The following is a 12,907-nucleotide window of genomic DNA, read 5'->3' on the forward strand; positions in this document are numbered from 1 at the left end:
CATCTGAGGTGGATCAGGTGCCAATGCAAGTTGGCTAGTATCAAGTTAATATGATCAAACCTTCTCCTCCTTGTGAGCAGAATAGCTGCTGCGTTTTGTTTTTGACTGTAAACATTTCATACTAAATATAGAAAGACCAGAGAACAAAACATTACAGCAATCAAGGTATGATCAGACAGATCTTAGCAATATCACGGAGGTGAAAAAAAATGCAGTTTTTAAGTTCTTAATGTGTTTTTGAAAGGTGAGAGATTCATTAAAGAATCACTTTGGGTAATTGTAGATTTATCATGATTTACAATGGCTTCCTTAAATAGGTGCTGACGACCAGCAGGGCTAATTGTCAACATCTTGGTTTTATCCGGGTCAAGAAGTAGAAAATTGAGAGACATCCATTATTTAAAACATGCCTCATGATTCCAGCAATCCCGCGGATTTGTCATTTCTAACGGCATATATAATTGGGTGTCGGGTGAAAACTATTGTTATATTTATGTATAATATCCCCAAGCGGAAACATGTATAAATACTAAACAATATAGGTCCAAGTACTGATCCCTGCGGGACACCACATGCAACATAAATAAGCTCAGAAGTTGTGTTGCCATGGACTATGTGTGGGTGCTCTCTGAGAGATAAGAACTAAACCAGGTGCCAAGAGTGTCATAAATAAGAAGACACAAGGTTTTGATAAATAATTACACACAAGAAACACTTGTCCAGTTAATTCGACTTTTATTTAGGCATAGGCAGAGAATACATTCAATTTCCTGGGAAAATCCCCCAAATCATCAAAACATTCCAGTCTCCTAATGCATTGTATTTGGGAAAAAAAAAAAAAAAAAAAAAGTTGCATACCCTTGTGCCCAGTGTAGTAAAATAAAGCTCAGCAAAAGGCATTCTTCAGAGACCGTATTTAATGGTAATTTAATTTGATTATAACAGCATGCTCATTTTTATTCCATAAAGCGGAGTATGAATAAGCAAATAAGTACAGAGTGCATTTTGTAATAAAGGAAGTGGAGAGTAGGGGGGGAGGGTTGCCAGTTCACCAAAAAAGCTAAATGAGAAGCTAGTAAAAGGCAAAACATATTTTAAAAAAAGATCCAATTTTGTTGCATGAAACCAAACATGCTCCTTTCGATTAATTTACTTGTTCTTCCCCGACACCAATACACCAAACTCCTGGATAGTTAGTTGTTTGTTCATGTACTGCTGAAGTTGATGATTTGTGATGTGCCCAAGACTCAAAGCATCATCAATGGAGAATTTTTTCCCTGATTTCCTATCATGGAGTACAGATGATTCTCCCTTGGGACCCTTGACTGAGATCTCCTCCCAATCACACTCCTGGCTTTGGAGGTTGACAAACATCTTCCAGTCGATCAGCCCCAGTTTAAAGGCTTCCTCTGGTCGCATTTCTTTGCCTGTGTCCGGATCAATAACAACGATGGACCTTCTCAAATGGCTCTCTCTCTGTTCTCTCTTCATCCTAACAGCTGACAGACTCTTTTGCAGCCTCTCTATTTCCTCATCTTTTTTGGTGGTGATGCCTCTGAGCTCTGTAAGTTCTCTCTGTAGTGAGTCAAGCCTTAACTCCAGGTTCTTTCCATCCTCTCTCGGTGCGGACTCAGTTATACGGTGAGTCTCTTTGCTGGTGATCTCAATCTCAGAACGAAGCTTGCGAATTTCATTTTGCAATCTTTGGTTTTCCTGCAGCATCCGATTACTTTCATCTCGGATATAGTCCAGTTCCTTACTTGACTTGGTGTTGGAAAATTCAATCTCAGTCATCCTGGAAGTGACAGTTACCAACTCTTGGTCGAGGTCTCTCTTTCTCCTTTTCTCCTCCTCCAGAGTCCTCTTGAGGTTCTCGATTTCAAGCTCAGCCTCCGGATCCTTCTCAACCTGAACCTTCTCCGTGCGAACAATTCTTTCTTTCACGTCCATCTTCTCCAAGGTAACCTGCTGCTGGATCAGCGCATTCAGCTCTTTCTCAAGCAAGATACGTTTATGCCTCTCTTCATCCAGCTGAAGTTTGAGAATAGAGTGTTCCTTCTCTTGTTGAGGATCTTGCTGCAGGACTACCTTTTGTTTGACGGTCACCTTCTCACGATTTTCTTTGTCTCGCATCTCCAGCTCAGTAAGTCTGACCCGAAGCCTCTGGATCTCCAATTCGGCGTCACGCCTTGCCCTACGCTCGCGCTCAAGTTCCTCCAACTGCATTTCCAAGTCGGCCTTCAGTCTCTGCAGTTGATAGAGCTCGGCTTTCAGAGTATCCTTCTGTCTCTGCTCATTGTTAATGTTTTGTAAGAAAGTTTCGCACTCTGATCGGAGCATAGCGTCCTCTTCCATCTTGACCACTTCCTGCTGAACAAACTTCTCACGCACCTGAGAAAGATCTATCTTCCTTAGCCTGATCTTTTCCTCTTGGGATGACCTTTCTCTCTCAAGTTCGAGACGTTTCGACTGTTCATCAGCCAGTTTTCTTTTAAGGATCTCAACTTCTTCCTTCGTTTTTGGGTCCTCTCTGTACTGCAGCACTTCATTGACAACCTCTTTAGTCTGCACTTGAGGTTTCATTTCTTTCCATCTGTGAATTTCATCATTAAGTTGGCGGATCTCCATCTCAGATTTCTCCGTCTGGTGAGTTTTGTCAACAATTTCATTGCGAAGTCTCTCAAGTTCTCTTTCAGTCTGTGGATCGGTCTTGTACTTGATGACCTCTTTGATGATCTCCTTGACCTCCACTAGAGGTCCCCTGTTCTTGAGCATGGTCAGCTCATCCTGCAAAGATCTAAACTGCATTTCTGCATCTTTATAGCGCCTCTGTTGCTCGACAAGTTCAAGTCTGAGATTGGCTACCTCGTTCTCGGCCTTGGGGTCAGGACGGACAATTTCCCGCATCTTCTCTTGGATCACAACCTTGGACTTCTCCTCCTCCAGACTAGCAATCTTTCTTTGAAGGTCAGTTTTTTCTCGCTGGGATGATCTCCGCTTGGCCTTCTCATCTTCATACTGCCTCCTAAGGTTTTCCACCTCCCTTTCGAGGGCAATGTCCTTCTCGACTTTAAGGACCTCCTTAATGGAAACCTTCTCCTCAGCCATTGCTTTCTCTTTCTCCAGCCTACGGAGTTTCTCCTGAAGAAATTTCAATTCATCCTCCAATTGCTTCCTTCCGTCAGTTTCTTTTTGTCTCCTGCTCAAGAGAAGTCTGTATTCTGTTTCAAGTTGGGGGTCATTTTGAACTTTTATTACTTCTTCTTCTTTAATAACTTCTTGCTCCCTATTCTTTTCTTCGGCCAGGATGGTCACCTGCTTTTTTATCTGAATAATCTCATTGTCTTTGAGCAACTTCTGCCTTCTGAGCTCTTCCAACTCTTCCCGAAGCTGGCGCATCTCCTCCTCCTGACCACGATCTCTTTCAATTCTGAGAACCTCTTTCACCATGTATTGCTGTGCTCCTTCCTTGACCTCGGTCTCAACACCACGCAGCTTCAATTTTAGTACTTCAAAATCATTCTCCAGAACATGTGTAATCCGACGTTCCTCTGAAAGCTTCTGTTGAACCTTGTACACTTCCTCATCTAGCTGAGGATCAGGAACTTTTTTGATTAGCTCCTTCTTGACAATAGTATCCTGAGGCTTCTGTCCTTCCAAGACATATATGTCAGTCTGGATTATCTCAATTTCTTTCTCTAACTGCTCTCTCCTCTGGATCTCATCTTGCAACTGTTTCTTAATTCTCCAAAGCTCCCCTCCGGCAGCGGCATTAACTGTCTGGACATTTGTAGACTGGATCAAAGGGATATCTGGTTGCTAAAGAAGAGAGTGAACACTCATGTTTTAACCACGCTAATAATGTTTCCGATCGTACTTATGTTCATTGTCATGTCGTTTTACCTGGCTGAGAAGGCTATGGGCGAACTCCAGGTTGCGTAGTCTTTGCTTGTTCACAGAGTTGACCTCGGTATATTTGGTCTCAACAGCACCTTCCTGCAAAAGAGAGAAATAAAATGACATCGGAACTGCAACCGGTTGGAAATCGCTGTTGAATAAACTAAGACAAAGTACGGAAACGTGCCCCACCTCTGCTTTGACTAACAGTGAAGGCGATTCCATTCGGCTCCGCTTGTATGTCTGAGGTACAAGTCCATCATCAAGGTCGAGTATGGATCTGAACTTCTCAGTTTCAGTCTCATAGTCCTACAAAGATTCATCGGTAAGATTCACACCATCACCGTAATGCATTTTATTTGCATAAGCTGTGTGGAAAAAATGCTCTTACTTTGATAGCTTGCTGATAAAGTCGGCTATTTTTGGAAAGATTGTTCATGTCGGATTCTTTTCTTGCAATATCTGAGAGCAAGTTCTGAAGACAACGGAGTAGAATAGTAAGTCTAGGATAACTGTGGAAGATGCTTTGTCAGGTTGAACTGCAAATTGTCCTCACCCTCTGATTCTTGAGTTTGATGTCCAGTTGCTTTAAGTCATCGGTTTCAGATGGCTCATAGTTTGGAATACGAGAAAGCCAGCTGTTCATGTTGTTATAATCGTTGCGATAATTATTGTTTGACATCTTAGCCCTCTGCAAACATTGAGACCTGTGACACGGTGCAAACGAGATCAATCAAATGTACGGTTAGTCGGTTGAATTTCTGGATTGTCTTTGTCATCAGAGCCCTCTGACCTGATGTCGACCTGATTGTTCAGGATGTTGAAGCGCTTGTTTAGCTTCTGGACATCAGCTTCCTGTCTCTCAATGTCTGGGCAATGCTCTTGGAATTTTATGGCCATTTGGTCAGCGCTGCTTTTGGCCAAACGCAGGTTCTGCTCAGTCTCATTGACCACCGCTCTCTTGGATCTTAGATCTGAGGCAATATCCTGAGAGAGACAGAGAGGAAAAAAATATATATTTCCTGTACTTGGCCCATTCTTTTCAAATATAACACAGATAATGTATCTCTCTCGTAGAACGATGGAAGATTTTTCTTACGGCAAGCTCGCGCTGAGTTTTCTCCAATGACGACAAATCAGGAGGAGCCACCTCCTCCCTGGCCAACCTGTTCTCGTAATTGGACAGTACAGCCTTTCCATTTTGAAGTGAAGCCTCCAGCTGGTTAGAATTCTTCATTCTAAAGAAAATCGGGATTTAAAAGGTTAGTTTAGTGAAAGTAGGAGGCGAGATAGTGAGACATGATTACTGTCAATCATTGATCATACTTTTCCTGAGACAACTGAAGAAGCTGCTCTAAGTAGTTGTACTTCTTGTTGACGTCATCAGCTTTACTGTGAAGGTAAGGAGCGCTGGGACATTTTGGACTCGAGACCAAAAAGTTCTTTGCTTCTTGCACTTTGGAGGTCTTTTCTGGTTCAATTCTATGAACTGCAATGTCAATATCCTGGAGAAAATGTTTGTGGTTTTAACCAGTATGAATCTTAAATGATTTCCTTTTGACGTAGAATGGGTAACAACAATCACAGTTCTGTAATTACCCTCAAATCCTGCAGGCGGTCACTGCTATCCTGAAGCGGCTTCTTCAGATCCAGAGGTGGGCGCATTCGAGATTGAAGAGCTCTCTCTTGTGTGTCTAGGTCTCTGGCAACCTTATCTAGTCCAGCCATCATTTGGCGACACTGTTGCTCCTGCTTGTCTGATGGCAGAAAATTACGGCATAATATTTTAAGAAATGTCCCGGGCGGAATGGTATTAGGCTTTGAAAGCAATTCCAAAAATTCCGGTCGTGGCCCGGGTTAACAATGACCACCACAGAGAGGCTGAGGAGCGGAGACAAGAATAGAATATGTGACGTAATGCAAACTTGGAGGTGGCAAAGGAGAAAATCAAAAGAAGCATTATGATGGTACGTGTCAAGTGTCAGCTTTACCTGCACCACCACTGGATTTTTTCAGCTCATCAAAGCGCTTCAGCAGTGCTGCTTTGCTGTCTCCCAACTTGTGCTTGAGAGAATTTTGCTGTCCAGCCAAGCTGTTAAAGCACAGCATTGTAATGGTTATAGGATGTATTATGAATTTGTAAAACTATACCAACTCACTTGTCAACGAGGGATACAGCGTCAGGATCGGTGGGGGGAATAATGAAACAGATGGCTGGAGCAGACAATTTTTGTCCAGCTGCGTCTTTCACGTCCCACTTGGGTCCATTGTTGCGAAGTAGAGCGTATCGGTTTCCACGCACAATTTGCCCCTGCACCACCCAAATAAAATACATCATGCAATTTAAAACATCTCAAAAAATAAATAATTGATAAAAAATATATATCATATATCGCAGAGGACAAAAATCTCTTCATACTGAAAAATTAAAATATTTAAGAAATAAATCATATTTTGTACCACTTAAATTTAGAGGGAATAATGACCCAAAAAAAAGCAAGATAATATACAACCAAGAGGCATAAATATATTTATCTCCGGGAAAAACTTAAAAATAACCAACAGAATTTTCAGCCTCATCTTAACAAAAGAGGAAAAGAACAATGTCAGTACCTCATCCGTGTCGAAATCGCATAGAGATTCAACAGGGAGAAGCTTTTGCGAGTTCTCCCGTCTGTACTTCAGAGGCAAAACCTGCTGACCACGTTTCTGAAGAGCCTTAACCCTTTCATCAAAATGGTCCATGGCTTTGGATTGGTCCTATAGATCCAAACAAATGACATTTTCATTTTCGATAACAGTAACAACTGAGTAGTCTTACAAGAAAAGCTTACATCCAGCTCTCTGATCAGAGCTTCCATCTGGTACACATCCTTGAACTCAGGGTTGTATTTTTGTTTGACCTCCGTGTCCAGTCGCTTTAACAGGTCCTGGGTGTCACGTGCCTCCTTGTGAAACTAATCACATACACACACGTGTTCGATTACCCGTGCATATGCAAGCTCCTGTGAAGTTCTATGCTATCAATGTCTCACCTTGTGATACTCATCCATGTGTTTCAGGTGATTTTCCTCACAGATGAGCAGATTTAGGTACTCCTTCCAGTCAGCATGCACAGCCTCCGTATGAGCCTTGGGAAGATTACAGATTTTTTTTCAAACACATCTGCACATAGGTACTTTATAGACTGAGATGTATTTTAAACGTCATTAAATCATTTAACATTTCATAACTACTACAAAATATTGTATGAATTTTATTATTATTGCCTCAAAGCCAATCAGGCATATGGATTGTGTTTTTAACTTTAGTTACCATTTTTCTTATTGATGTACTAAAAAAGAACGACAAAGTACTTATGTTTACTGAATGTAGAATTTAATAAAAAAATCATGAAGTGATACCTCAATAACATTTGCCCCTGGATGCTTTGATGCGATCAACTTTTCTCCATCTTCATTGAGCTTGGTGATTGTCCCCTCCTTGGATTCCAGACATTTGCTGATGAAGTTCTGTAGGGAGATGGGGACTTTATTAAACAGACGTTGACTGTCGGGCAGATGGATGGATGGATAGTTTTAGAGGATTTTACTCAACTCCAGCGATCCAGGACGAAAAACCATACTCCCATATTGAATTGTCACTATTTTTTTTAAATTATGTTATCAGTGTGTACAGTACCTCATACTGTCTCTGGCGGGCAGGATAGTCGAGGTTGGTGTCACTCCAGTCATAGTTGATTCTCTCATCAGCCTGCTGGTCCATCCAGTAAAGCTCGTTGGTGCAGCGTTGCATGTAGTCACGTAGGCTCAGCAGGTGGCGCTGGCGATCACTTGAATTGGCCTAAGGTAGGGAAAGGTTTTTTTTTTTTCTTGCAGCAGTTACATTGGGAAGATGATGGGCTACCTTTTACTCAATTCATTGTACTGTATGATTATGATTCTATTTATTGTGATGATGATGTCACAGGTTATGCAGGAGATTGTTGCAGGATAGTGTGTGCAATTTACCAGCAATTTGTTGTACTTCATCTGGAGGCCACTGACATATTCCTGTAGGAATACAGACAAAACCATTTTGTTTGCCTCTTATTGGTTTCAATTCAAAAATACGACATGCTTTTTCTTCCACATAATTAGTTTTAAAACAAATTCAATGTCCACTAAGCAATTTTAAATTGACCAATAGACTATTAGTAAAGTTTTTTTTTTTTTTTAACTTGCATATTTTTTAGAATACGCAATTCAGAAAAGTGAAAATGATATTGGAACTCAACAGCCCCCGCCCCTCTCTTTGTACCTTGTCACCACCAGCAGAAATGTGAGGAGCCAATGCTTCCACCTCACTATGAAAGATGTTGTGTTCCTCCACGTCATTCTCCACAGATGGTAGGTCCTGGCCAAAGCCCTTGTTGCTCAGAATGTCCTAGGAAACCAGATATGTTTAAGGAAACACCTTACTGATTCATTTCAGATTTTTTAACTGCTTAGCTGCTTGGTTGCTTTCTCAAACTAAGTGACTATTGCATCATATATCTGACATTCTACCAGTTTCTCATCCATCATGCTGCCCCAGTTGATGGTGGGCACTCCCTCCGTCTGCAAGAGTTGGTAGATACGCTCGTGGTCATCTCTCAGCTTGTTCACTCTATCACGCAGCTGCCTCATGCTGTGTACACACAAAGGTAAGTAGTCATTTAGGATCAAATCAAACGAAGAAGGCACAGACTGTTTCTTACTCTTGTTCTATCATCTCTGCCTGAGGATGCCGAAGGCGCTTGGCATTGACAGCATCTTCATCAAGGCCGACGAGCAGCTCCAGAGAATTGAGGAGTCGCTTGTTGGTATCCTCCTGATACAGTGCCTGCTTGCCCTCATTGATCTTACTGACATCCTGCGTGAAAGACAAGAAAGTAAGTTTATCATTATGAATAAGAATGTCTCTTTTGAAAGAAGTCTACCAACTTGTTAAGATTTCCATACCTTGTTGAGGTTCTGCTCCACATCATAGATGTTCTTCTCCACTTTATCAGCATTCTTCTGCAGCTTCTCGATCAGAGTCGTCAATTCTGTCGAGGTAACGCTCCTACAAAAAGCAGCAAGGATGGAAAAAAAATCTCAACTATTATGTTTGTTTTTTTAATACAGCAGAGCATTCAATGATCTGACAAAATGTCTAAAGCATGTAGCAGGAAAAACTCTGGCAAAGTATGCACAATATGCTCATTGGCCATAACACTGATTCAAAATAATAAATAAAACGAATAATGTACAGCTTTGACACTGTCAGGAAATAACTTATTGTCATGGTTATAGGAAAATGTTTATTTTCAAGGAGACTTGAAAGTTGCCTGGGTACTAAATTGCAATTGTATGTTTGTATAAATTTAGGTTTGGTTTTGGAATTTGCTTTGGTGAGCCTCTCAAAAATGACATAAACTAATAACACCACATATGGCAACCTATAGTAAATTAAAGCCCACAGTGAATGACTTGAGTACTGCGTGGACTTTCGCACACATTGCAATCATAGCAGTCAGAGTGATAGCACAAGGTGTGTCTGCTCAGAGATAGGCAGGACGCAAAAACAAGTTGGGCCAGTTTGCTGTCAAGGGTTGCGTTGTCTTCATCTTCACTTTAAAAAGGAAAAATGTAAGAAACCGGAAAACACACTAATATTTGATGCAACAATTGAGCTCACTGTGATTATTTTCCAATTTTCATGACTATGAGACTCTTTGACTAAAAGGTTGTGAGTCAGCCACTTGGTATGAACGTCCCAGAGGACAGAGTCTTGAGTAGAAAACTCGATATACCTAATTCGATATCATTTTGTATTGAAGTATATTCCTGCCTTTAAAATTGAGTTCATAACATTTCTTATTTCAACACAAACATAGCTCAATAGAGTTTACTCAAACCTGAGATGATGTTAGGTTGAAATCAATTATTGGAAGAGTAAAATCATCGCAGATGAAAATCAGAGCCTTAGGTTTGGTTTGCATTTTATTATACTAACAAGTGAAGTGTGTGTTTGTGTGCGTGCGTGTGTATGTTTGAGAGGTCATGTCTATGTCATTTTAAAACACTAGCTCACATTCATTACGCAGCATACCCACACCCACTTATCCACAGCATTAAACAAGACTTACATAACTCCCACTGCACAGTAACTTTAATTCCAGACATTTTTTTTTACCTATATGAAACAAATCGAGAACAAGTTTGGACTGACTTGTGACCGAACGTTTCGACAATCTAACGGCGGCTGTTCTTTTCCGACTAAAAACACCACGCCGGTTGTTTTGTCTCCTTCAAACACAAACCTACAATTTCCAACTTAATATTCACAGTGACAATCTTAACCAACAGGTCCTTGTGCAAGCTGACATGTGACTTCACTCCTTTGCGTGACTTTATTTTTGACGTGCAGTCAGGTTGAACACACAAAAAAGGTCAAATTAAACGAATATGCTTTCTAATGACAAACAGCAGCGTTGTGTTGGAACATTTGAAGGAAATGTCATGTTTTTCCCTGCATGTTTCTTCTATAAACATGCAGTCAAATGTTTCCTTGGTTGCTCACTTGCACTAATCCAAAACTGGGAGGTTCCTGGCAAAAAAACCATGAGGAACAGAATACAAATGTTTCCACGGAGGGGCTAATTGGGAACAGAAGGCTCCAATAGACCTACTAAAGTCATAGTGGGTGTGGTTGTTGCATTTGTTGTGATGGTCACAGTGAATCCTTCAACGTCTTCATGTGCACGTATGGAGAGACATCACATCTTAACTGTCGTTGCCAAAATGATATCATGAGGTTCAGTTAATAAATGTTTGCAACAAGTCTAAACACGTATATAAACTGTTGGAGACTTTTGTCGTTGTTTATCTTTTTATCTCATTCTGTTCAGCAACCAGATAAAAAAAAAATAAGAGCAGCTATAACAGACCTAAATGGGCGCAGTTGCATCACAGAAATTCCTCACTGTCATTGGCAGCTGGCCAATAGAGGGCGCTAGGGCTATGGTTTATTTTATCTGCAGAGCAATATACACATACATACACACAGACAACCAAACTTTGGGTTGTACAAAAATATTGGTTGTTTGAGATTTTGTAGAGTTTGCTTTTTCCTCCCACATTCCAAATACATGTACGTTACGTCAATTGAATTCTTTAAATTGTCTTTAGGTGTGATTTTGTCTAAGTATGCCCTGTGATTGGCTGGTAACCGGTTCAGGGTGTACCCTATATACTGCCTAAAGACTGCTGGGATAGGTTCCAACACACCTGTGACTCTTATGGTTTGGATAATGGATGGATGAATTATAATAGCTTTTTAATTAACCTTAAATATCACTATACAAACTCATATAGTGTGCAATATATAAGTGCTGCCAAGCTATCATTATTTTTTTATCTAATTAATTGCACGTCTGTCCATAATAAATGATAATTAATTGCATTTATCTATTTTTTAAGCTTGTAATAGATATTGAGAAAAATCATGGAATTAACATCAACATTTTTTTAAAACTTTTTTGTTTTTGTTTTCTTTGCATTTCAGTCTGGTGAACTACTCTGACAACATATTACACCCACTTCTTCAAAAATGTTATTGTAGGGGCCCCCCAACACTCCCTCAAGCTGCCGAATGACAAAGACCATGCTGCTCTACTTTATAAAGACATCGCTATCTCCGAATAGCTCAGTGACCAAGCAGGTCAGCACAAATTCAAATACAATTTTGTAAAAAAAAAAAAAAAAAATCATATTCATTTCAGCTTTGCAAACTCAGTCAAAATGTCACCAAGGCTTTGTGCAAAAAACAAAACAGTATTTTGGGAGTGAGGGGCTGCAAGTATTTCAGTATCATCACAGGGACAGCTGAATACCAATCAAACCAGTTACTACAACTTTATAACAGTGCCACACCCTCACTTGAAAAGAACACAAGTCATGCAAACTAATGGGCTGGTATTTAACACACGTCTATGAAGAGATAATAATCTTATTATTGTGTCAAATGTCTACACCTGCATGTAAAACTCTGATCTTGTAAATAAAGATATGTGGTTGAACTATTCTACTCTGAGTGCATGTGTCAAACATCAAAAGTTAAACATGAAATTGCTACAGTAGTTGACATTTTGAAGTTTCACCTTTATGAAGTCGGACGTTTTTATATGACATAACATGAAGTTACTTTAAATGCAAGATACTGTAATAACGAAGCCTATAAGTAATTACGCACATTAACTCCCAACTCCAAATTGAAAAAGCAACTTACGTTTGCTTGACCGGTGTAACGATCGAGCTTTTGCTTTTGCTTTTCTTCATTGTGACAGGTGACCTGTCAGCGAGTTCCAATCAAACACCAATAACCAGCAAGTCAGCCCAACTTCTGATGTCGTCGATACACCGCAGCCGAGTCTCAGCTGTGTCCGCACACCCTTTACTATGTCGACGCGTCCCTCCCACACTCGCCCGACCAGCTACACTGCGCTCATTACCCGGAGAAGCCACTTTTTGAGTTGACTTTAGTCGCTCCACACCTGTCTCGTTGACACCCAGTCGCGAAACAGGGCGGGGCTACGTGCAAAGCATTCAGGTATTCACAACCGAAGGCGCGCGCACGCACCGCGCTGAGCGTGCGCTGTATTGCACTGGTTAAACTGGTTCAACTTGACGTTGTCTTTCGGTATGCATGTATGAGTTGAGTACTAAGGCACCGGCTCGTTCTACGTAAAGAATGTGATTGACACAATGTAATGCCCTTACTATAGAATTATATTGAATTTTAAAGAAGACATCAACCCCAATTTTCAAGAAGACATCAACCCCAATTTTTTTTGGGCCGTAATACGTTCTGAGCAGCTCAACTGGTCGAAACACAGTGATAGGATTAATGTTCCTTTTGTGGAATATGAATGAAACAGGCAAAACTATGCAGGTTCTCACAGACCTCCCTAGTACAGCTGACACAGTTGACTCGTGTGTCCTTTTTG

The 12,907-nt window shown here is 40.7% G+C and overlaps 1 protein-coding gene across 1 annotated transcript; it reads right to left on the minus strand.

Annotated features, from left to right (window-relative positions):
• Positions 1 to 715: 715 nt before the first annotated feature.
• Positions 716 to 12,412, minus strand: ppl (periplakin). Its single transcript, XM_085933896.1, has 22 exons — positions 12,190 to 12,412; positions 8,880 to 8,982; positions 8,636 to 8,790; positions 8,445 to 8,565; positions 8,197 to 8,322; positions 7,908 to 7,949; positions 7,579 to 7,740; positions 7,302 to 7,409; positions 6,933 to 7,028; positions 6,732 to 6,854; positions 6,511 to 6,657; positions 6,057 to 6,208; positions 5,889 to 5,989; positions 5,497 to 5,654; positions 5,224 to 5,402; positions 4,997 to 5,135; positions 4,691 to 4,884; positions 4,454 to 4,604; positions 4,289 to 4,372; positions 4,090 to 4,206; positions 3,904 to 3,996; positions 716 to 3,819 (listed from the first exon to the last, which is right to left on the minus strand). The coding sequence occupies exons 1-22, from the start codon at positions 12,237 to 12,239 to the stop codon at positions 1,150 to 1,152; spliced, it is 5,271 nt and encodes a 1,756-aa protein (XP_085790022.1). The 5' UTR covers positions 12,240 to 12,412; the 3' UTR covers positions 716 to 1,149.
• Between the last annotated feature and the right edge of the window lie 495 nt (positions 12,413 to 12,907).

This window comes from Syngnathus leptorhynchus, chromosome 16 (assembly GCF_054491065.1).
Source record: "Syngnathus leptorhynchus isolate UIUO chromosome 16, UIUO_Slep, whole genome shotgun sequence".
Taxonomy (NCBI): Eukaryota; Metazoa; Chordata; class Actinopteri; order Syngnathiformes; family Syngnathidae; genus Syngnathus; species Syngnathus leptorhynchus.

Excerpts from the sequence above, each read along its gene's own strand:
- ppl (XM_085933896.1), bottom strand. The coding sequence starts at position 12,239 with ATGAAGAAAAGCAAAAGCAAAAGCTCGATCGTTACACCGGTCAAGCAA. Across the intron at positions 8,791-8,879 it reads TGGAGCAGAACCTCAACAAG|GATGTCAGTAAGATCAATGA; the intron begins GTATGGAAATCT and ends TCTTTCACGCAG. Across the intron at positions 4,605-4,690 it reads AACAATCAGGTCGACATCAG|GTCTCAATGTTTGCAGAGGG; the intron begins GTCAGAGGGCTC and ends ACCGTGTCACAG.